We start from the raw sequence: 24,230 nt of genomic DNA on the forward strand, positions 1-24,230 counted from the left end.
AGTTCAGCCGGTGCTGTTAGCCACATCAACCTACTGCCGTGAGGCATACGTTTTAGTCCCGGTCCTACTCGGGAATCCAACCCAAAACCGCGGCGCCCTGCTCTACCAGTTCAACCACACACATTGGCCCTCATTTATCATTCTTGCGTAGAAACGGGCGTATATGTTGGCGTAAGATTTTGCTTACACTCCTCTCACCGCCTGATTTATGAAGCTGTGCGTACCTTTAAAATCCAGGTGTACGCAATACCTGCCCTTGATAAATGCCGCGGCTGAAAACGATCGTCATTAGAATAACAAGCCCCTATATATTCAAGTCTCCGCTTCCCCCACGCCCTCATTTTATGCCATGGACACACGGAAGACGGCAAAAAAGAGAAACTTCTCTGACGTGGAGATTGAGACGATCACCAGAGAGGTAGAAAGAAACACAATTGTTTTATTTGGCAGTTTAAAAAGCGGAATAAAAGATGATGATGTGATGTGGAGTACCATTCATTCACATTAATAACTGCATGACAATTTGTAATATTCGTCTTATTATTTTATGATATTTATTATTAATGACGTTTATTGTTATTTAGAAGAAGAATGTCGTTATTATTATTATTATTTCTATTATTATTTAAAAGAAGAAGAATGTCATTTTTATTATTTTGTCAGTCTGAATTATATTTTGGTCATTGAAAGCCTTTTATTACTGAACCCAGTCCGTGCGCAACTGCCGGGCCTAACCCTGAAACGTCATGTAAAGCGCACAGGCTCGCATCTGAAGGAATACCTATAAATCAAATGCTTTGGTAAAGTCACACAAATTAAACCTTGAAGTCCGTGTTGCACAAAAATAAACACTGAAGTTTTTTTACAGTGGGCCATAATATATCATATCTTTTAGTTTTTCTGCGCATTTCCGCACTAACTCTAAACGTGCGTACACCACCTCCTGAGCTGGCGTAGGATTTGAGAGTGCCGTACGCCAACGTCCATATTGATAAATCTCAAAGTCACCGTGGTTTTGGGTGTACGCCAGGTGTACGCTGGAAATTTGGTGTACGCACTTTTGATAAATGAGGGCCACTGTGTTTGTAAAACTGCGGATGTGCTGGTTGTGCGGGGCGTGGTCCAGGTGTTCCAGAAGAAGATTCAGGAGTTCCGGACGGTGTGTTATGTTCTGACCGGCTACCAGATTGACATCACCACCCAGAACCAGTACCGGCTCACCTCGCTCTACGCCGAGCACATGGACGACTCTCTGCTGTTCAAGGTACACACCGACACACACACCTAAACATACACACCGAAACATACACACCTAAACACACACACCTAAACACACACACTTAAACACACACACCTAAACATACACACCTAAACATACACACCTAAACACACACACCTAAACATACACACCTAAACATACACATCTAAACATACACACCGAAACATACACACCGAAACATACACACCTAAACACACACACCTAAACATACACACCTAAACACACACACCTAAACACACACACCTAAACACACACACCTAAACACACACACCTAAACACACACACCTAAACATACACACCTAAACATACACACCTAAACACACACACCTAAACATACACACCTAAACATACACACACACACCAAAACATACACACTGACACACACACCTAAACATACACACCTAAACACACACACCTAAACATACACACCTAAACATACACACCGACACACACACCTAAACATACACACCTAAACATACACACCTAAACATACACACCTAAACACACACACCTAAACATACACACCTAAACACACACACCTAAACATACACACCTAAACATACACACTGACACACACACACACACCAAAACATACACACTGACACACACACACCTAAACATACACACCTAAACACACACACCTAAACATACACACCTAAACATACACACCTAAACACACACACCTAAACATACACACCTAAACATACACACCTAAACACACACACCTAAACATACACACTGACACACACACCTAAACATACACACCTAAACATACACACCTAAACATACACACCTAAACATACACACCGACACACACACACACCTAAACATACACACCTAAACATACACACCTAAACATACACACCTAAACATACACACTGACACACACACCTAAACATACACACCTAAACACACACGCCTAAACATACACACCTAAACATACACACTGACACACACACACACACCAAAACATACACACTGACACACACACACCTAAACATACACACCTAAACACACACACACCTAAACATACACACCTAAACATACACACCTAAACATACACACCTAAACATACACACCTAAACACACACACTGACACACACACCTAAACATACACACCTAAACATACACACCTAAACACACACACTGACACACACACCTAAACATACACACCTAAACATACACACCTAAACATACACACTGACACACACACCTAAACATACACACCTAAACACACACACCTAAACATACACACCTAAACACACACACCTAAACATACACACTGACACACACACCTAAACATACACACCTAAACATACACACCTAAACATACACACCTAAACACACACACCTAAACATACACACCTAAACATACACACCGACACACACACCTAAACACACACACCTAAACATACACACCTAAACATACACACCTAAACATACACACCTAAACACACACCTAAACACACACACCTAAACACACACACCTAAACACACACACTGACACACACACCTAAACATACACACCTAAACACACACACCTAAACATACACACCTAAACATACACACCTAAACATACACACCTAAACATACACACCTAAACACACACACTGACACACACACCTAAACATACACACCTAAACATACACACCTAAACACACACACCTAAACATACACACTGACATACACACCTAAACATACACACCTAAACATACACACCTAAACACACACACCTAAACACACACACCTAAACACACACACCTAAACACACACACCTAAACACACACACCAAAACATACACACCTAAACATACACACCTAAACATACACACCTAAACATACACACCGACACACACACCTAAACATACACACCTAAACATACACACCTAAACACACACACCTAAACATACACACCGACACACACACCTAAACACACACACCTAAACATACACCTAAACATACACACCTAAACACACACACCTAAACATACACACCTAAACATACACACCTAAACATACACACCTAAACATACACACCTAAACACACACACCGACATACACACCTAAACATACACACCTAAACATACACACCTAAACATACACACCTAAACATACACACCTAAACATACACACCGACACACACACCTAAACACACACACCTAAACACACACACCTAAACATACACACCTAAACATACACACCGACACACACACCTAAACATACACACCTAAACATACACACCTAAACATACACACCGACACACACACCTAAACATACACACCTAAACATACACACTGACACACACACACACACCAAAACATACACACTGACACACACACACCTAAACATACACACCGACACACACACCTAAACATACACACTGACACACACACACCTAAACATACACACCGACACACACACACACACCTAAACATACACACTGACACACACACACCTAAACATACACACCGACACACACCGAACCTGTCTGAGGGGTCAACAGGAAGTGATGTGTCCTTGAGGCCGTTGTCTCTGTTATTCCTGGACTCCCTCACTAACAGACGCGGCGTTGTCCACCTGGACTCCCTCACGTCTCCGGGCAGCCGTTGCCACAACAGAGCCTTTAAACACAGCCTTTAAACACAGCCTTTAAAAACAGCCTCACGACTGCATGTCACTTAACCAATAAGATCACACATACAGACACGCGGGCACATTTTGCCTTTTTGTCGTGAGTGAGTGCGTGCGTTCGTGCGCATGTGTGTGTGTGTGTGTAGCTCTTTAGCTGGGTAATATGCATTGACATCAGAATAAATAGCTCCATTTTACAAAACTGTGCAGAAAAGTGTGTGCGAGATATAGATTGATTACCCCTGGCAATGTAATAATTAAATGGCTCGTGTTTGTGTGTGTTTGTGTGTGTTTGTGTGTGTTTGTGTGTGTGTGTGTTTGTGTGTGTGTGTGTTTGTGTGTGTTTGTGTGTTTGTGTGTTTGTGTGTGTGTGTGTGTGTGCCTCAGAAGACTTATTCATGTAGAAATAGAGGCGAGGGTCTTAGCGGAGGCATGTTGTCCCTAAGTATGTGGAGTACTCAGCCAAATCGAAACAGTAGCCAGCCAGACCTCCCCTTTTGGGTGTGCAGAACAAGATGTATTTCAGTCGCCTCAGGTAAATGCTTGTGTATTGATTTAGTCCGAAATACACAGAGAGCTGAGATGGCTCTCATGCTGGCCAAATGCTTTGTGGTATTTGTGTAGAAAGACATCATTTTAAATTAAACACAAGTATATATTTGGCGTTATCTTCAACTTTTCTCAAGTTTATACACATTTCGTTTTTTTTACAGAAATCACTTGTGAATTGCAAGGAACTGTGTGATGGGCCCTTTTTCAAGTTACGAAATGGGTCTCTTAATTAAACAGAGCATGTTTTTTTCCAGCCCCTCGCCTTCCCAATCAGATAATCTGTCAGATAAGAAGTTTGACATTTCAAACACGGCCAAAGCCGACCAGTCCGTTTGGTTTACTTTAGTCAAATCACAGCACCACATCAGTACCTTTTAAAGCACCATGTAATTATCACCCACAATTCTGTCGGTTTTCTTTTCTCATTATTGACCAGAATGGAGCCAGTTCTTCACTACCTTCCTCCGGTCTGTGTTTAGGTCTTTGCCCTGCGTTCTTATTATGTGTCCACCGATAATCTCCAACCGGCACCACATGATTTAGGAACGGTTAATGGATACGTGGTCAGTTCTACAAAGTAGTAAATATCCTATCCACAGCAACTACATGGTCTACCAGGAATGCTATAGTTAGGCTTAGTGGCCTGCTTCACTTGGCACAACCGGAAACTCCTCAGAAACTCCTGTCTCGTCTAGGTTTCTTCCTACTAGGTGGTTTTCCTACTAGGGTATCTGTAAAAGCGTTCTGTGACGCAGCTGCTGTAGTGAAAAGGGCTCCGTAAAATAAAACGCGTGTGATTGGTTGACAGTTTTACCGCTTTTTCCGTGAGGCTACACAGCTCGTGTTCCAACCGCTGAGAACACAGAATGCACCGCGAGCTGGGACACCGAGTCGGGACACCGAGCCAGGGATGTTCCCTCTTTGGGCCCTGTCAACGGAAACCTGCAAGACGCATGTCGTTCACTCTGCTGGTGGAAATGACAGCGTCTTCTGCGCTCTGTCTGGGGGAGAAAACGCTCGGGAGATGGCGGGAGAGGTTGGGGAGGAGCAGAGAGAGAATCAGGAAGGTGAGCTGTCCAGGGTTTGCTCCTCCCTCCCTGCCACTCTCTCTCTCTCACCAGTCTCTCTCCCTCTTCCTCTCTGAATGAAATGATAAAGAAGATATCATTAGGTAGTTCTACATGGTTGTGTTGACAGGGGTGTTTCTGGGATATCATTAGGTAGTTCTACATGGTTGTGTTGACAGGGGTGTTTCTGGGATATCATTAGGTAGTTCTACATGGTTGTGTTGACAGGGGTGTTTCTGGGATATCATTAGGTAGTTCTACATGGTTGTGTTGACAGGGGTGTTTCTGGGATATCATTAGGTAGTTCTACATGGTTGTATTGACAGGGGTGTTTCTGGGATATCATTAGGTAGTTCTACATGGTTGTGTTGACAGGGGTGTTTCTGGGATATCATTAGGTAGTTCTACATGGTTGTATTGACAGGGGTGTTTCTGGGATATCATTAGGTAGTTCTACATGGTTGTGTTGACAGGGGTGTTTCTGGGATATCATTAGGTAGTTCTACATGGTTGTATTGACAGGGGTGTTTCTGGGATATCATTAGGTAGTTCTACATGGTTGTGTTGACAGGGGTGTTTCTGGGATATCATTAGGTAGTTCTACATGGTTGTGTTGACAGGGGTGTTTCTCAGATATCATTAGGTAGTTCTACATGGTTGTGTTGACAGGGGTGTTTCTGAGTCTCTTGCGGCAGGTCATTCTTCGTAGCCTCGACCACAGGGTTTCTCCTAACCGCTACAAGAGTTTCCCAAAATGTCATTTGTGGGGATTTGAGGGGAGACATTTATCTCTCAGACATTTGCGAAGAGCTGGTTACCCCCCCCATTCCTCCTCTCCCTCTTTTTCTTGCTGTCTCCCCCCCTTTGTTTGCCTCCCTCTGTTTCTCTGTCTTTCTGTCCCTCTACCTCTGCATGTGTGAGAGTGTGTGTGAAATCTGTTTGATGATAACCAGACAGCTCACGTCGAGACCAATTTCACCCAAATGGAAGGTGCTGTTTTTTCTCTCCCTCTCTCTGTCTGGCTTTTTCCCCTCTCTGTCTCTCCTCTTTCCCCTCCCTGTCTCTCCTCTTTCCCCTCTCTGTCTCTCCTCTTTGCCCTCTCTGTCTCTCCTCTTTCCCCTCTCTGTCTCTCCTCTTTCCCCTCTCTGTCTCTCCTCTTTGCCCTCTCTGTCTCTCCTCTTTCCCCTCTCTGTCTCTCCTCTTTCCCCTCTCTGTCTCTCCTCTTTGCCCTCTCTGTCTCTCCTCTTTGCCCTCTCTGTCTCTCCTCTTTGCCCTCTCTGTCTCTCCTCTTTCCCCTCTCTGTCTCTCCTCTTTCCCCTCTCTGTCTCTCCTCTTTCCCCTCTCTGTCTCTCCTCTTTCCCCTCTCTGTCTCTCCTCTTTCCCCTCTCTGTCTCTCCTCTTTGCCCTCTCTGTCTCTCCTCTTTGCCCTCTCTGTCTCTCCTCTTTGCCCTCTCTGTCTCTCCTCTTTGCCCTCTCTGTCTCTCCTCTTTGCCCTCTCTGTCTCTCCTCTTTGCCCTCTCTGTCTCTCCTCTTTGCCCTCTCTGTCTCTCCTCTTTCTCCTCTCTGTCTCTCCTCTTTGCCCTCTCTGTCTCTCCTCTTTGCCCTCTCTGTCTCTCCTCTTTGCCCTCTCTGTCTCTCCTCTTTCCCCTCTCTGTCTCTCCTCTTTCCCCTCTCTGTCTCTCCTCTTTCCCCTCTCTGTCTCTCCTCTTTGCCCTCTCTGTCTCTCCTCTTTGCCCTCTCTGTCTCTCCTCTTTGCCCTCTCTGTCTCTCCTCTTTGCCCTCTCTGTCTCTTTTTCCTCTTTGTGACTCTCTCGTTCAGTTCAGTTAAATTTAAAGGGGCTTCATTGGCATGGAAAACATTTGTTTACATTTCCGAAGCAAGTGGAAAAATATAGCTGGGAGCCGCAACAAACAGGTTCACAGGATAACAAAATTGGAAACATTTTATTGCAGCACCGGTTTTGTTTTTCTTTGGGAAACGTTTTGGACTGGTGTGACGACACTGAATGGGACGGTCAGTGCAGGAACTAACAATGGGTTTAACACACAGGACACACACGCCTGTGGGTTTAATCATGACTAATCAGTTTTCTAATGTAGGCCGCTTTCCCTTTGAGCTCTGCAGTCTTCCTTCATTTCATTGAGTAACTATCCCCCTAAATGGGTTGTTGACCGTTCATCTAATTGCATGGCCATGTGGGGAAATGGTCTGCGCTGCGGGGTGAGATGAGTCTTCCACTAGTAATTAACAGTTTGAGGGCTGTTCAAGACTGTCGTCTTTTCAGGTGAGGGAGGCGGTGAAGCTGTAGGATGCCTCTCTGAACACGTGGAAAGCATCTCCGTTTTTTGGATTTAATACGTTTTTCTTCTTAACCAGTATGAGGAGTTGACTGATCCCCTCCTGATGATGTCTCTGCAAAGGAAGTGAGAAATCCCACCCAGTGTTTATTCACATGCATACAGAGAAATCAACTGAGACCAAGGTCTCTTGTGCAGCTGAGGCCTGTATACAAAATGTAAATAAAACATCAAAAACAATCACAATTGACAATTAAAATTGTATTTATAAGAAATGTCAACTTTTTATTTAAGATGACTCTAAATGGCCTTCTGTGTGTGGGACTGATTATAAGAAGCAGTTTTACCCAGTTCTCAGTAGGCCCGTGGTGTGCCCCACACCATGCAGTCTTGACAGCGTGTTGGTAACTGCTGTTCTTCCATTGAATTTTCTCTGTTAGATATTCAGGCAGTTTTTCCAGGACATCAACCAATATCTGACCCTTCTAGAGGTCAGTATTCCAGCCAACTGAGCCATATAACAGACAGTGATGAGTGTGTCAATTTGCACCAGTGATAAAACCTGAATGATAAAAACAGCGTCCCGAGATTTGAGTACAGAAGCTGACATTATTTGAGTGCAGAAGCTGACATTATTTGAGATTTGAGTGCAGAAGCTGACATTATTTGAGATTTGAGTGCAGAAGCTGACATTATTTGTGGTTTGAGTACAGAAAATTATTTTATTTGAAATTTGAGTGCAGAAGTTGACATTATTTATGATTTGACTACAGAAGCTGCCATTATTTGTGGTATGCGTACTGAAGCTGCCATTATTTTAGGTATGCATACTGAAGCTGACATTATTTTAGGTATGCGTACAGAAGCTGACATTATTTGTGGTTTGAGTGCAGAAGCTGACATTATTTGTGGTTTGAGTACAGAAGCTGACATTATTTGTGATTTGAGTACAGAAGCTGCCATTATTTGTGGTTTGAGTGCAGAAGCTGACATTATTTGTGGTTTGAGTGCAGAAGCAGACATTATTTGTGATTTGACTACAGAAGCTGACATTATTTGTGGTTTGAGTACAGAAGCTGCCATTATTTGTGGTTTGAGTGCAGAAGCTGACATTATTTGTGGTTTGAGTGCAGAAGCAGACATTATTTGTGATTTGACTACAGAAGCTGCCATTATTTGTGGTATGCGTACTGAAGCTGCCATTATTTTAGGTATGCGTACTGAAGCTGACATTATTTTAGGTATGCGTACAGAAGCTGACATTATTTGTGGTTTGAGTGCAGAAGCTGACATTATTTGTGGTTTGAGTACAGAAGCTGACATTATTTGTGGTTTGAGTACAGAAGCTGCCATTATTTGTGGTTTGAGTGCAGAAGCTGACATTATTTGTGGTTTGAGTGCAGAAGCAGACATTATTTGTGATTTGACTACAGAAGCTGACATTATTTGTGGTTTGAGTGCAGAAGTTGACATTTGTGATTTGACTACAGAAGCTGCCATTATTTGTGGTATGCGTACTGAAGCTGACATTATTTTAGGTATGCGTACAGAAGCAGACATGATTTATTCCTATAAACTAAACCAATTTAAATATTTCGCTTAACGTTCTTGTAAACTGCCCTTGTCCTTCATCTTCCTAACATTTCACACTGCTAAATATTTAATGAAGCTACTTATCTGACCATTTCAAAGAAAACATTATAATCCCAAGCTTTCACGAGGTTAACCCTAATAATAAATTACATTTTAAAGCCCCTTTAGCCTACTCTACTTTTCTAAACCTCAAACAAACACACATTTTGTTTCTAGTCTTGGAACTCAGAACCAGAACCATTGAACATTACAGATGTTTACAACAAAGCTGAAACTGAAATGGAGAAAAAAGAAGGGGAAAAGAACAGATAGATAGAAGTCAGGGAATGGGAGAAAGAAAGAGAGGGGGGGGGGTGAGACAGAGATGAACAGTGTGTGTCAAATCAGTAGGTGATTGAAAGGAGATCTCCGAAGAGGTGAGGAAAGAAGATAAAATGACATTGAAGAGGAGAGAGTGACTAAGCAGGTAGATATATTTTTCTTCTTAAACGACACAGAATCTGTTTTCAGGGTTCGTTAAACTTAATTTGTGTGTGTGTGTGTGTGTGTGTTCGTTCTCCCTCATTCTTAGGGACTGGACAGAAAAATCGCTAACCTTGTTTTTTGGTGTGTGTGTGTGTTCTCCCGTGTGTCAAATCCTCTCCTGAGAGCCACCTGAGACCCTGCCAGAAAAGATAATTCACTGTCAATATGTATTAACCTCAACCTCTGCGCGTGCACACACACCGCACACACACACACACACACACACACACACACTCTCTTCTCTTATTCCTCTCTCTAATAAACAAGCTGAAACACACACCACCAGCAGTGGTCCTGTTGAGGTGGCCTGTGTTGTTGAGGTGGCGTGTGTTTTAGCATGACATGACACTACCAGCAGTAGCCTGATAACAAGCGGTCACACACACTAACCCTGTGTGCGTGTGTGTGTGTGTGTGTGTGTGTGCGTGTGTGTGCGTGCGTGTGTGTGTGTGCGTGCGTGTGTGTGTGCGTGTGCGTGCGTGTGTGTGCACGCAGTATGAAAAGGTTATGAGTCCACAGTTGTTGTCAGCTTAACCTCCTCCCCTGGCTGAGTAGCTACTGCATATAGAGCAGGTTAACACTGTCAATCTAAGCGGGAAGAGTGGGCTCGAAAACGGAGGTCAGAGGCGCAGGAAGCCCGATACGGTTGTCATAAATGGCGCTTAGATAAACAGTGAGAATCTGTGATGAAAAACAGGGTTTGTATTTTTTACTAATACATATACTCAGGGATTTTTTTTTTTTTTTTTTTTACCGGCAATGCATTTTCTTCTCAAAAAGACTGAAAAGAGTCTGGCACGGTATAGTTCATCTTCAGTCTCGCTAGCAATTGCTAAATTCTTATGATTATTCCTAGGATGTTAGTAGATACTAGTAAGCCTATTTAACACAATCCTCAATGGAGTCTAGTGACTGCTGAAACTTTTGATGCCGTGGCGTTGTGATTAATGACAGTGTCTCTCATATGGAAGACCTACGTTCGAATATATTGAGAGCAACGACATTTATAAATAATTTCTGGTAGATTCCACAATTCTCTTGTCTTTTCACTTGAAAAAGTTTATCGTTGCCTTTATTGATAGTTATTGTATAGATGTAATTCACAAATGAAATCAAAAAAAGTATTTTGTTTTTCAGTGCAAGAAAATAATACGTTCCGATCTTAAGTGTATGTGCTGCCGAAGCCAGCACACGCCATGAAATGAAATGAAATGAAATGACTTTGGCAGACTCGCTAGCAATTGCTACATTTCTATAACTATTCCAGTAAGTTAGTAGATACCGGTAAAGCTTATCACTGGCTAATACGCTGTTAAAACTGTCAGTGGCAAATGCCGTTATTTGTGGTGGAGGAAAACTTAGTAAGAAACATTAGTCAGTTTAACTGTATCAATTTCATTCCCGAATGGCCAATTAACTATTAAAATGGCCAGTGGCAAAAGAAGATTTGTTCAGGATAGAGATGAGGCTGTATTGATACCCAGCAGAAGTACGGCTCCGTGTTGTAGTGGGTAACGACACAGCCTTTCACGTGCGTGACCCGGGTTCTAATCTTGAGATGGCAACACTTTCTATTGTGTGCCGGCTGAACTAAGCTTGTCTGGTTTCTTGTTTCAAAATAAAAGTATTGTGCAAAAACACATTATTGAGGGGGACAGTTTAACCCGTTTCACTTATTGAGGTGGACATGTCCCCTTCGCCACCCCCCACTTCCTTGACCATGACTAAGGGCAGTATCCAGGAATTTGGATGGATCGTGCCTAACCTTGGTATATTGGCCTTATTCCTTAAGAATACCATTGACAACCGTAACTAAGTTATAAACCAAGAGGTGTGCCAGTCCTTCTGGAGGTGGATTTATCGATTTACAACATTTTCCATCTGTCTACAATAGTTTTGAACAGTGAGATTCAACTTTGGTTGAAACGTGTAAAAAAAAAAGATATTCCACCCATCAGCCCAACCCATCCCATCAGAGGGTTGTTGTGGGTCGACCTCAGGGAAACATTATCGTCCCTGAGGGAGGACTCCGTGTCAAACAGTGATGCACTAAAACATTGTTTCATCCACTACAGCCTAAGGCTTCATGTGGAGAGAGGGGGAGTGGTGGAGAGAGGGGGAGTGGTGGAGAGAGGGGGAGTGGTGGAGAGAGGGGGAGTCGTGGAGAGAGGGGGAGTCATGGAGAGGGAGAGAGGGGGAGTCGTGGAGAGGGAGAGAGGGGGAGTGGTGGAGAGGGAGAGAGGGGGAGTGGTGGAGAGAAATGAGAGAGGGATTCGTGAAGAGAGGGGGAGAGGTGAGAGAGGGGGAGAGGTGAGAGAGGGGGAGAGGTGAGAGAGGGGTCGTGAAGAGAGAGAGGGAAGGAGAGAGGGAGTCTTGGAGAAGGAGGGAGATCCAGAGAGAGAGCTGATGAATGAGATTACTGTCAGATTGTCTTTTACTTTCACGCTTTCCTGCTCATTTAGTTCTTTCCGTCTTTTCTTTGAAAACACAGGATTTGTCTGTAATTCTTTGATGGAGAGTCAAAGTACAATCAATGTGTTATGGTTTTTCCATTGTTTTATTACCGTTGATTTGTTTAGGGGAGCCTGTGAATTCAGGGGAGACTGGAACCAAGGTCTCTCACTGGCCTTGAGCAAGGCACTTCGCTCTAATTGCCTCTGTAAGTCTTTCTGGCTAAGTGACTGAAATGTAACAAACACATGACCCCATTAAAATGTAGAACCTGCGTAGATGGAACGGTGTGTAGGAATGAAAAGACAGGGTTTTAATATGTGCTTTCTGCCAGGAGCACCGAAGCCTCAACACTCCACCTTTTACCAGGTGGAATGTAAGACTTTACCCCAGGCTAACTCAGCCGCTCTGTTGATGAGAGAAGGGTTACCGAGGGATTAAGGTAGGCTAACTTCTTTAGCTGTGAAAGGAGGGATTTTTAGACCAGAATGCCATCCAAAATAGGATTCTGATGTTACTGAGCTATAGCACATGGTTGCCAGATTATGTTATTTAGCTATAGATGAGGGTTGCCAGATAATCCTACTTAAAAACCTGTCCCATACTGGGCGTCTAAATCCCTGTGTTCATTGGGAGATGCTGTGTTTGATTTATTTCTACTTCCATCCTGTTTGTGTCTCACTCTTTTCCTTTCTTTTCCGCACTCCTTTTCTCTTAATTTATCCCTCCTTCTCTTTCTCCTTCTTTTCTTTTTCCTCTCCTTACTCTGCATCCTCTAAGCACATGAGTAGAGTGCCTTCGTCCATCACGCACGCACGCACGCACGTGGTCTCATGTAATCAATATCATAATTAATCCACTTTGAAGATAGTGTGCGTTCAAGGCAGTTTGTGTATGCACGTGCACATGCACGTGTGTGTGTGTGTGATTAAGTTTATAAAATCCCCTGCCTTGTCAACGGTCAAATCTCCCTTCCTCCCCTCCGCCTCACCCCTCCGCCTCCCCCCTCCGTCTCCTGTCCTCCGTGACTCTGCGACACGTCCACTCGGTTAAATGAAAGAGCTCCGTCTCCCGTCTCCTGTCCTCCGTGACTCTGCGACGCGTCCACTCGGTTAAATGAAAGAGCTCTGTCTCCCGTCTCCTGTCCTCCGTGACTCTGCGACGCGTCCACTCGGTTAAATGAAAGAGCTCTGTCTCCCGTCTCCTGTCCTCCGTGACTCTGCGACGCGTCCACTCGGTTAAATGAAAGAGCTCCGTCTCCCGTCTCCTGTCCTCCGTGACTCTGCGACGCGTCCACTCGGTTAAATGAAAGAGCTCCGTCTCCCGTCTCCTGTCCTCCGTGACTCTGCGACGCGTCCACTCGGTTAAATGAAAGAGCTCCGTCTCCTGTCCTCCGTGACTCTGCGACGCGTCCAGGTTGGCAGGTATGACTGAGGTCTCACTTCACACGGACCAGATTGAGTGCTACTAGCCACCGGTCTTTCCGCTCCGGGGAGACCGGCGGTGGACAGTTTGAAGCAGGTGGCAACCACCGTCTGGGAACTGGACCGTGAACACTCCTGGTGGATCTGACCAGGCCCTGAGGTCCAGGGAGACCAGGAACCTTGCAGGAGTTAGTTATCAAAATGTTCAAAGTTGTCTCACACGAACGTGACTCCAGTATCTGGGTCAATGTCATGATGTGCATTTTTTGTGTCCGAAGCCATTATTTTAAATATAGCTTTTCTTTAAGAAATACATGTAACATGTAAAATTATTCTATGATATGTACTTTATGATGAGCCAATTTATTTTATTTAAATATAATAAAGGTTTAGATTTTTTATATTCCAAAGCACCGAAATGTCAGGTGGTGCAACCGTCCAAACCATAGACGCAGAGAACAAAATTGTTGTAAAAATGGTATTACTCAATAAAATTCAAGTTATGTTAATTGATATTTATGAATACATTAATTGCATTCTAATGCTAATATATATCTTTCTGTATGATATTGTATTATCTAAAGTATTTTAATATTTTTTTTTTTGATGCCATTATCAAGCAAAAGAAATCAGAACGACTTAAAAAATAAACCCAGCATATAATTGTGAACCTCCAGTGCCTGAGCCATACTTGAAAGAATGTTTGGTAGTTAATACACTGAAGTTATGTTCAGGCTTATGAACTCATACATTTGAAGTAGCAACCCTATTTCAAAAGTATGTTCAAAGATGTGTTCAGAAAAACATTAGTTACAGTCTTTAGTGTTTCATTAAAACAATAATTTAGAATTATATTAGAGAATTATATTTCCTTTGAAATTATATTATTTGCAGAATAAATTGTTGCAAGCTATAAAATAAACCATAATTAAATGCATGAACCTTTTTTTGTGATAATCAATTGTTATTGAGCCGAGGCGCAACCAGTCAGGTGGCGTAACAATTCATGGTCAGGTGGCGAAATGTACATTTAAAAACATCAATTTTCATTGCAACTGTAAAGTTGAGTCATAAAATTAACTTATAACTTATGTAATGTATGCAAATAGTTCTTAACGTTTGTCTTTCTCTCTTTGGGAAGTTGGATGTGTAAAAACACAAGTGTCAGTTTCCAAGAAATGTAATAGAAGCGCCATATATAAAGACCTTTAAGGGAAATTTATTTTAGACAGTATAATGATACATATGTACTTATTTTCAGTTGTAGGAAATACATTAAGTTTATTATTTAACTTTCAAGTATGGTTGTGCCACCTGACATTTCTTGGATGGTGAATTCAGAATATCTTGTTTAAAAAAATGCATAAATGCCATCTTAAAACTATAAAACTAACAAGAATACACAGGATACATTCTTGTGAACATAAAAAATGCATTTTATATCCATTTTCACGTGCATAATAATTTTGTTCATTTTGAAAGCCTTATTTGTCATTGACCCATCTGCATTAGACAGGGAGCTCTCGTCTCAGGCTCTGGGTTGTATTTCCCCTGTAAAAGTGTCCACACCCACTGTCTGCAGTCAGGTTGTTTAGTCCGTTTTAGATTGAAGTTGTGGATCTCTCCTTAAGCTTTAATAAATAAAATATGAGCATTTTCCTTTCTCTCTTTCTCTCTCAGCCCCTCTACCGTTGTCACATCTTTCTCTATTCCAGTCTTTTTCGAGCTACTCTGGTTTCTTACAATGTATCTCTTCCTCTCTCCCACTTAATCTTCTTCTGAATGGAGAGATGCTTTCACCAACTGTGGAGGACGATTAGAGTGAGAGAAGGAGGGATAGATGGATGTGTGACAGAGGCTGAGAGAGAAGGAGGGATGGAGGATGAGAGAGAAGGAGGGATGGAGGATGAGTGAGAAGGAGGGATGGAGGATGAGAGAGAAGGAGGGATGGAGGATGAGAGAGAAGGAGGGATGGAGGATGAGAGAGAAGGAGGGATGGAGGATGAGAGAGAATGAGGGATGGAGGCTGAGAGAGAAGGAGGGATGGAGGATGAGAGAAAAGGAGGGATGGAGGATGAGAGAGAAGGAGGGATGGAGGATGAGAGAGAAGGAGGGATGGAGGATGAGAGAGAAGGATGGATGGAGGATGAGAGAGAAGGAGGGATGGAGGATGAGAGAGAAGGAGGGATGGAGGATGAGTGAGACGGAGGGATGGAGGCTGAGAGAGAAGGAGGGATGGAGGATGAGAGAGAAGGAGGGATGGAGGCTGAGGGAGAAGGAGGGATGGAGGCTGAGAGAGAAGGAGGGATGGAGGATGAGAGAGAAGGAGGGATGGAGGCTGAGAGAGAAGGAGGGATGGAGGATGAGTGAGAAGGAGGGATGGAGGATGAGAGAAAAGGAGGGATGGAGGATGAGTGAGAAGGAGGGATGGAGGATGGGAGAGAAGGAGGGATGGAGGATGAGCGAGAAGGAGGGATGGAGGATGACAAAGAGCTGAAGGGCTGGAGGATGAGAGAGGAGAGTTTGACTTTAATCTCTTCTGACAGTTCTGTCTCTCAGCCCTTAAGGGTTTATGTGTGTGTGTGTCTGCTTGTGTGTGTGTGTGTGTGTCTGCTTGTGTGTGTGTGTGTGTGTCTGCTTGTGTTTGTGTGTGTCTGCTTGCTTGTGTGTGTGTGTGTGTCTGCTTGTGTGTGTGTGTGTGTGTCTGCTTGTGTGTGTGTGTGTCTGCTTGTGTGTGTGTGTCTGCTTGTGTGTGTGTGTGTGTGTCTGCTTGTGTGTGTGTGTGTCTGCCTGTGTGTGTGTGTGTCTGCCTGTGTGTGTGTGTTTCTGCGTGCGTCTGTGTTTCTGCGTGCGAGTGTCTGTCTGCGTGTGTGTTTGATTGGAACATATGTCTGTTGTCTCTGTGGATCCCTGATACTCCAGAGCCTGTCATTGGTCACTGGTGACACAGATAGTGAGTTGAAGTCCCCACACACACAAACGATGTGGGGATTCAACACCAGACCTACTGTAGCAGGGTGACCACAGCAGACCCATGTCTGCCCGAGACGTTTGTTCAGGTGGTTGAAACGTCTACACATGACCTGAATACCAGCCACCAGGACCAATGGTGAGCGCCATTGGAGCCAAAACCCCAGATGGGCACATGATGTAAAAGAAAACGTGAATCATCAGACCGGGCCACCTTCCATTGCTCCCTGGTCCAGTTCTGATGCTCACGGCAGTGGACGGGGTCAGCATGGACACCCTGACTGGTCTGTGGCTACGCAGCCCCATACGCAACAAACTGCACTGTGATCGGACCATACAGGCCAGCCTTCACTCCCTACGTGCATCAATGAGCCTTGGCCGCCCATGACCCTGTCGCTGGTTCACTGCTTTTCCTTCCTTGGACCACTTTTGAAAGGTACTGACCACTGCAGACTGGGAACACCCCACAAGGGCTGCAGTTTTGGAGATGCTCTGACCCAGTCATCTAGCCATCACAATTTGGCCCTTTTCATAGTCACTCAGATCCTTACGCTTGCCCATTTTTCCAGCTTCTAACACATCAACTTTGAGGACAGAATGTTCACTTGCTGCCTAATATATCCCACCCACTGACAGGTGCCATGATAACGAGATTATCAGTGTTATTCACTTCACCTGTCAGTGGTCATAATGTTATGGCTGATGGGTGTATCAGTGTTATTCACTTCACCTGTCAGTGGTCATACTGTTATGGCTGATGGGTGTATCAGTGTTATTCACTTTACCTGTCAGTGGTCATAATGTTATGGCTGATGGGTGTATCAGTGTTACTCACTTCACCTGTCAGTGGTCATAATGTTATGGCTGACGGGTGTATCAGTGTTATTCACTTCACCTGTCAGTGGTCATAATGTTATGGCTGATGGGTGTATCAGTGTTATTCACTTCACCTGTCAGTGGTCATAATGTTATGGCTGATTGGTGTATGTAGATGTTTGCTTTCACTTCACCAATGGACGTTCATCTCCCCGGACAAATGTCTAACACTGATGTGACCACAGTCCTTAACAGAGCCACCCAGATGGCACATAATGATCAGACGCTGGGATGTGTTCATTCGATTCTGTTTTGTTTAATCACATAGTTGAGTTGTTTGACGTAGCGTATGGGGGTCGGGAGTCAGACAGATGTGGAAATGAACACTGTTTTGGCAGGTGGTCAAACATTTGGCTTTTTTTTTCCTTTTCAATGTTGGGCTGTGGCTAGTTTAAATGTGGGCATCGGCTGGTTGGTGAACCAGAAATGTAATTTCCCTGGTTGGAGAGACTGCTGGGCCTGGCCAAAGTCCCTCCAGCCTGTTGGTTCTCACCTGCTGAATTATTTCGCACTTCACAACATTAGCTAATTCATAGCCTGGGTGCCATCCCTTAGTTTCCTTTACCACGTCCTCATTCCCAGCTGTCTCTGAAGCTTCCATTCTGCTTCCTGTCATCCATGTCAAAGCCTGGGAGTGGCAGGAGGAGCGGGGAGTGGCAGGAGGAGCGGGGAGTGGCAGGAGGAGCGGGGAGTGGCAGGAGGAGCGGGGAGGGTGTTGGATTGAAACACATTGTCGTACATCCTCTCGCGCTGTGTATTTCTCCCTCTGTCCTTCCATCTCTTTGGCCCATCCCACTCTTCACAACCAGAAGCTAAATATCACAATCTGCATTTAAATTGAAACCCAGTCGTTTATTTGCATATTTTTGATTATTCCGTAATTTCCCTTCTGTTTGCACCTTTCAGCCAGTCACGGGGCTCGTGCGTGCGTGCTCGGACACGTACATGCTATTCCATTTCTGAGAGGAGGTGGTGACGGTGGAGGGAGCTTTAGATCTTGTTTAGTTACTCCCTCTCGCCAGTCAACTGTGCAGAAGGTTAAAACAGCTTTTATTACTCATTCATTCTGTGAGGTCTTTCCCGGTCTCTCTCCTCCCACTCCTCCTTCCCTGTCTCTCTCCTTCCCCTCCTCCTTCCCAGTCTCTCTCCTTCCTCTCCTCCTTCCCTGTCTCTCTCCTTCTCCTCCTTCCCTGTCTCTCATTCTTTTCTTTCCATTTTTCTCACTGCTATCCCTCCACAGAGAACAGATAAATATGGTGTGTTAAATGTCTGGTGTCAAGAGCATCCGCAGACTGAGATGGTAAATATCACAGCCTCCTACCTGGAGACAAATGAAAGGTAGGGAGGGGGGGTTCTAGACAGACTGAGAGAGGGGGGGTTCTAGACAGACTGGGAGAGGGAGGGTTCTAGACAGACTGGGAGAGGGAGGGTTCTAGACAGACTGGGAGAGGGGGGCTTCTAGACAGACTGAGAGAGGGGGGGTTCTAGACAGACTGAGAGAGGGGGGGTTCTAGACAGACTGAGAGAGGGGGGGTTCTAGACAGACTGAGAGAGGGGGGGTTCTAGACAGACTGAGAGCGGGGGGGTTCTAGACAGACTGAGAGCGGGGGGGTTCTAGACAGACTGAGAGAGGGGGGGTTCTAGACAGACTGAGAGCGGGGGGGTTCTAGACAGACTGAGAGAGGGGGGGTTCTAGACAGACTGAGAGAGGGGGGGTTCTAGACAGACTGAGAGAGGGGGGGTTCTAGACAGACTGAGAGCGGGGGGGTTCTAGACAGACTGAGAGCGGGGGGGTTCTAGACAGACTGGGAGGGGGGGGGGTTCTAGACAGACTGAGAGAGGGGGGGTTCTAGACAGACTGGGAGGGGGGGGGGTTCTAGACAGACTGAGAGAGGGGGGGTTCTAGACAGACTGGGAGGGGGGGGGGTTCTAGACAGACTGAGAGAGGGGGGGTTCTAGACAGACTGAGAGCGGGGGGGTTCTAGACAGACTGAGAGAGGGGGGGTTCTAGACAGACTGAGAGCGGGGGGGTTCTAGACAGACTGAGAGCGGGGGGGTTCTAGACAGACTGAGAGCGGGGGGGTTCTAGACAGACTGAGAGTGGTGGCTGTAGTGTCAACAAATGGGAAGCAACTGCTCCAGCTCTGTGAAAGCCCAGGTCTGTAGATTGTAAACAGCAGGCTGAAGGGTGACTCTGTGTGGGTTTACTTATGTCTCCACACAAGGAAACAGTGGAGGGTGACATGACTTGGAACTAGACCTAACCAGTGCTACAGTTGGTCCACTGCCCTGGTTGGTCCACTGCTCTGGTTGGTCCACTGCTCTGGTTGGTCCACTGCCCTGGTTGGTCCACTGCTCTGGTTGGTCCACTGCCCTGGTTGGTCCACTGCCCTGGTTGGACCACTGCCAAATGAAAATATCTGAAATATCTGGGTTATCTGAAAACATCAGATAACCTGCCAGAGCATCAACTGTGTCCTCTACTGCCCAGGTAGCAAGTGGGAAATTGCAGGCCATGTTGAATATGACCCTGCAGTGGAATGTGTTGATACTTCGATCTACATCTTTCTTTTTACTACATTTAAAGTGGATAAAGTTGGCGTTAATGTAGCTACTAATAAATTTACATATTCATCAAACTGACTAGAAAATGTGCACCACCCTTCAGTGTTAAAGCCTGAGGCTGAAACACAGAAGCCCTGAACTCAGAGAGGCTGAAACACAGAAGCCCTGAACTCAGAGAGGCTGAAACACAGAAGCCCTGAACTCAGAGAGGCTGAAACACAGAAGCCCTGAACTCAGAGAGGCTGAAACACAGAAGCCCTGAACTCAGAGAGGCTGAAACACAGAAGCCCTGAACTCAGAGAGGCTGAAACACAGAAGCCCTGAACTCAGAGAGGCTGAAACACAGAAGCCCTGAACTCAGAGAGGCTGAAACACAGAAGCCCTGAACTCAGAGAGGCTGAAACACAGAAGCCCTGAACTCAGAGAGGCTGAAACACAGAAGCCCTGAACTCAGAGAGGCTGAAACACAGAAGCCCTGAACTCAGAGAGGCTGAAACACAGAAGCCCTGAACTCAGAGAGGCTGAAACACAGAAGCCCTGAACATTGTGATCATTTGCTCATCCAAACAGCTTTATAAGAACAGCTTTATAACGCTCCTCGTTCGGTGTCAGCTGGAGACTTGGATCCGGTGGGCCTCCCCCAGTCTGACTCTGGCTCCTCTTTAGTGCCGAGACGCGCCTTTTTGTGGCGATCTTTGAATCAGACCACCTACAATAAACAAGAAAACTCATGCTTAACTTGATCGGTCTATATTAAGCAATAAAGAAAACTCATGCTTAACTTGTATTAAGCAATAAAACATTCTTACCTCTGCTGGAGTGTGCTTCTCAACCCCCACACTATATACAGCACTCGTAATTTGGGTCCATATTTTGTTTTTGTGGGCGCCTTTTATTCCACTTTTTAAACTGCCAAATAAAACAATTTTATTTCTTTCTACCTCCCTGGTGATCGTCTCAATCTCCACGTCAGAGAAGTTTCTCTTTTTTGCCGTCTTCCGTGTGTCCATGGCGTAAAATGAGGGCGTGGGGGAAGCGGAGACTTGACTGTATAGGGGCTTGGTATTCTAATGACGATCGTTTTCAGCCGCGGCATTTATCAAGGGCAGGTATTGCATACACCTGGATTTTAAAGGTACGCACAGCTTCATAAATCAGGCGGTGAGAGGAGTGTAAGCAAAATCTTACGCCAACATATACGCCCGTTTCTACGCAAGAATGATAAATGAGGGCCATTGTGATCTGAACCACTTGGATTTGCTGTGGAAAGTTGGAATTTAGTCAAGTTGAGTGCAGAGGGAGGAAGAGGAGGGCAGAGGGAGGTAGAGGAGGGCAGAGGGTAGAGGTCATATTCAATGTGGAGGAGAGATGGATGAATGGATGAGAAAGAGAGAGGGAGGGAGGGAGGGATGAGAGCAGACTCATTAGTATGCTGGTGATCAGCTCGTACAGCTGACCTGGTAACCCACTGTCTCTCACACATTCACTCTCCCTCCCTCATTTCCTCTCCCCCAGCCTCCCTCTCCCCCAGCCTCCCTCTCCTCACCGTCTATATTGCCCTCATTTTGCTCTCGTCTCCGTCTTTTGTGTTTGTGTGTGAGAGAGAATGAGTGATGGCACAGTAAATGGTTCGCTGGAGATTACCATCTTCCCGTTGTGGTTCAATCCTATTGACATATACAAACACACACTTCGCTCCGACACAGAAACACACACGTGTTCACAATCCAGCCGGACACGTGTTGGGTTCACTAGCAACAAGAGTCCCAGTCTCCTAAAAGTCTGACATCCATGTAGGGCTGCTTTAAAAATCATGTCTTTGGATTCTGCCTTTTTCTCTCACTTTTCTCAGCTGGTAAAAATCCTGAAGCTTTCTGCTTGCTTTCATTATTTATCAAACGAGAGTTGAAATCAAGGTTTTTTACTGTAGCTGGTTGAAACCTCACCAGGCGATGTGCATACAAGCATCGGAAAAAGAATCAATGTAAACTCTACACATTGCACAACCACTTTGTTCCAATGTGTTATCTGGCTAGTTAGTGAAAACCACTTAGCTTTGTTCCAATGTGTTAACTGGCTAGTTAGTGAAAAACACTTAGCTTTGTTCCAATGTGTTATCTGGCTAGTTAGTGAAAACCACTTAGCTTTGTTCCAATGTGTTATCTGGCTAGTTAGTGAAAACCACTTAGCTTTGTTCCAATGTGTTAACTGGCTAGTTAGTGGAAACCACTTAGCTTTGTTCCAATGTGTTAACTGGCTAGTTAGTGAAAACCACTTAGCTTTGTTCCAATGTGTTAACTGGCTAGTTAGTGGAAACCACTTAGCTTTGTTCCAATGTGTTATCTGGCTAGTTAGTGAAAACCACTTAGCTTTGTTCCAATGTGTTATCTGGCTAGTTAGTGAAAACCACTTAGCTTTGTTCCAATGTGTTATCTGGCTAGTTAGTGAAAACCACTTAGCTTTGTTCCAATGTGTTATCTGGCTAGTTAGTGAAAACCACTTAGCTTTGTTCCAATGTGTTAACTGGCTAGTTAGTGAAAACCACTTAGCTTTGTTCCAATGTGTTAACTGGCTAGTTAGTGAAAACCACTTAGCTTTGTTCCAATGTGTTATCTGGCTAGTTAGTGAAAACCACTTAGCTTTGTTCCAATGTGTTAACTGGCTAGTTAGTGAAAACCATTTAGCTTTGTTCCAATGTGTTATCTGGCTAGTTAGTGAAAACCGTTGTTGTTATATTAGATGGAGTGATAGATTTTTAAGCATGTTTTTTTGTGAGCCCACTTCTCCAGTTGTGGTGATGTGTTATATGACAAGTCCTGGACCCTCATGAAACCCTTGTCCCTAGGGGCCGTGGTGATTTGTGATTCATGAAGGGCCCCCAGTCAGCAATGAGAGGTGTCCGAATCACTGCCTGTTTCAAATGCTATACACACAAACACACACTTGTATGCAGGCACACATGAATTCACACGGAGACACAGAAATAGACACCAATCATTAATCAGAGCCTGTCTCGATAGTTTCACCTCATTTCATGTTTTCGCATCACCTGTCTGCCTTTGGGGGAGCGATGCATGGCTGCATGTGGGTTTGGCTGGCCAAGAAATATTCTGTCACAGTACAGACAGGTCCGGAAATAATTGGACACGGACACACGTTTTGTTATTTTGGCTTTTTACCAAAATATATTCACGTTATAGTTAAATAATGAATTCGCAGTCTCTCACCTTTAATTTGTGGGTTTTCACATCCAAATTGGAGGAAGGGTTTAAGAATTACAACTGTTTAATATGTAGCCCCCTCTTTTTCAAGGAACCAAAAGTAATTGGACAATTGACTCAAAAGCTGTTTTATGGACAGGTGGGGGCTATTATTTTGTTATTTATTCAGCAATTAAGCAGGTAAAGCTCTCAATGCAAGTGAAACAGGACATCCTTAGACTGCACAAAAAACTAAAATCCATCAGAGAAATAGCAGGAACATTAGGAGTGGCCAAGTCAACAGTCTGGTACTTTCAGAGATAAAAAGAACGCACTGGTGACCTCTGCAGCACAAAAAGGCCTGGACGTCCACAGAAGAAAACAGTGGTGGATGATTGTAGGATATTTTCCATGGTAAAGAAAAACCCTTCACAACATCCAGCCAAGTGAAGAACACTCTCCAGGAGGTAGGCATGTCATTATCCAAGTCTGCCACAAGAGCCAATACAGAGGGTTCTCTACAAGGTGCAAACCATTCATAAGCCTCAAGAATAGAAAGGCCAGATTAGACTTTGCAAAAAAAAAAATATCTAAAAAAGCCGTCCCAGTTCTGGAGCAGTGTCCTTTGGACAGATGAAACCATGATCAACCTGTACAAGAATGATGGGAAGCAAAAAGTATGGAGAAGGCTTGGAACGGCTCATGAGCCGAAGTAGTGATGGCCATTCAAGGCTTCATTACCGTTCTTCTATTATGCTAGCATGGCTAACTCAGATTTACTTTTTCAAAATAAAAGCCATC

The 24,230-nt window shown here is 44.5% G+C and overlaps 1 protein-coding gene across 1 annotated transcript in view; it reads left to right on the top strand.

Annotated features, from left to right (window-relative positions):
• Positions 1-24,230, top strand: part of mad1l1 (mitotic arrest deficient 1 like 1) — an 87,139-nt gene that overhangs the window by 57,339 nt on the left and 5,570 nt on the right. Inside the window, exon 18 of the mRNA XM_029122495.2 lies at positions 1,127-1,264. Coding sequence (XP_028978328.2) covers positions 1,127-1,264 — 138 coding nt within the window. The remainder of the gene's footprint in view (positions 1-1,126; positions 1,265-24,230) is intronic.

The sequence above is a fragment of the Esox lucius genome, chromosome 9 (genome assembly GCF_011004845.1).
Source record: "Esox lucius isolate fEsoLuc1 chromosome 9, fEsoLuc1.pri, whole genome shotgun sequence".
Taxonomy (NCBI): domain Eukaryota; kingdom Metazoa; phylum Chordata; class Actinopteri; order Esociformes; family Esocidae; genus Esox; species Esox lucius.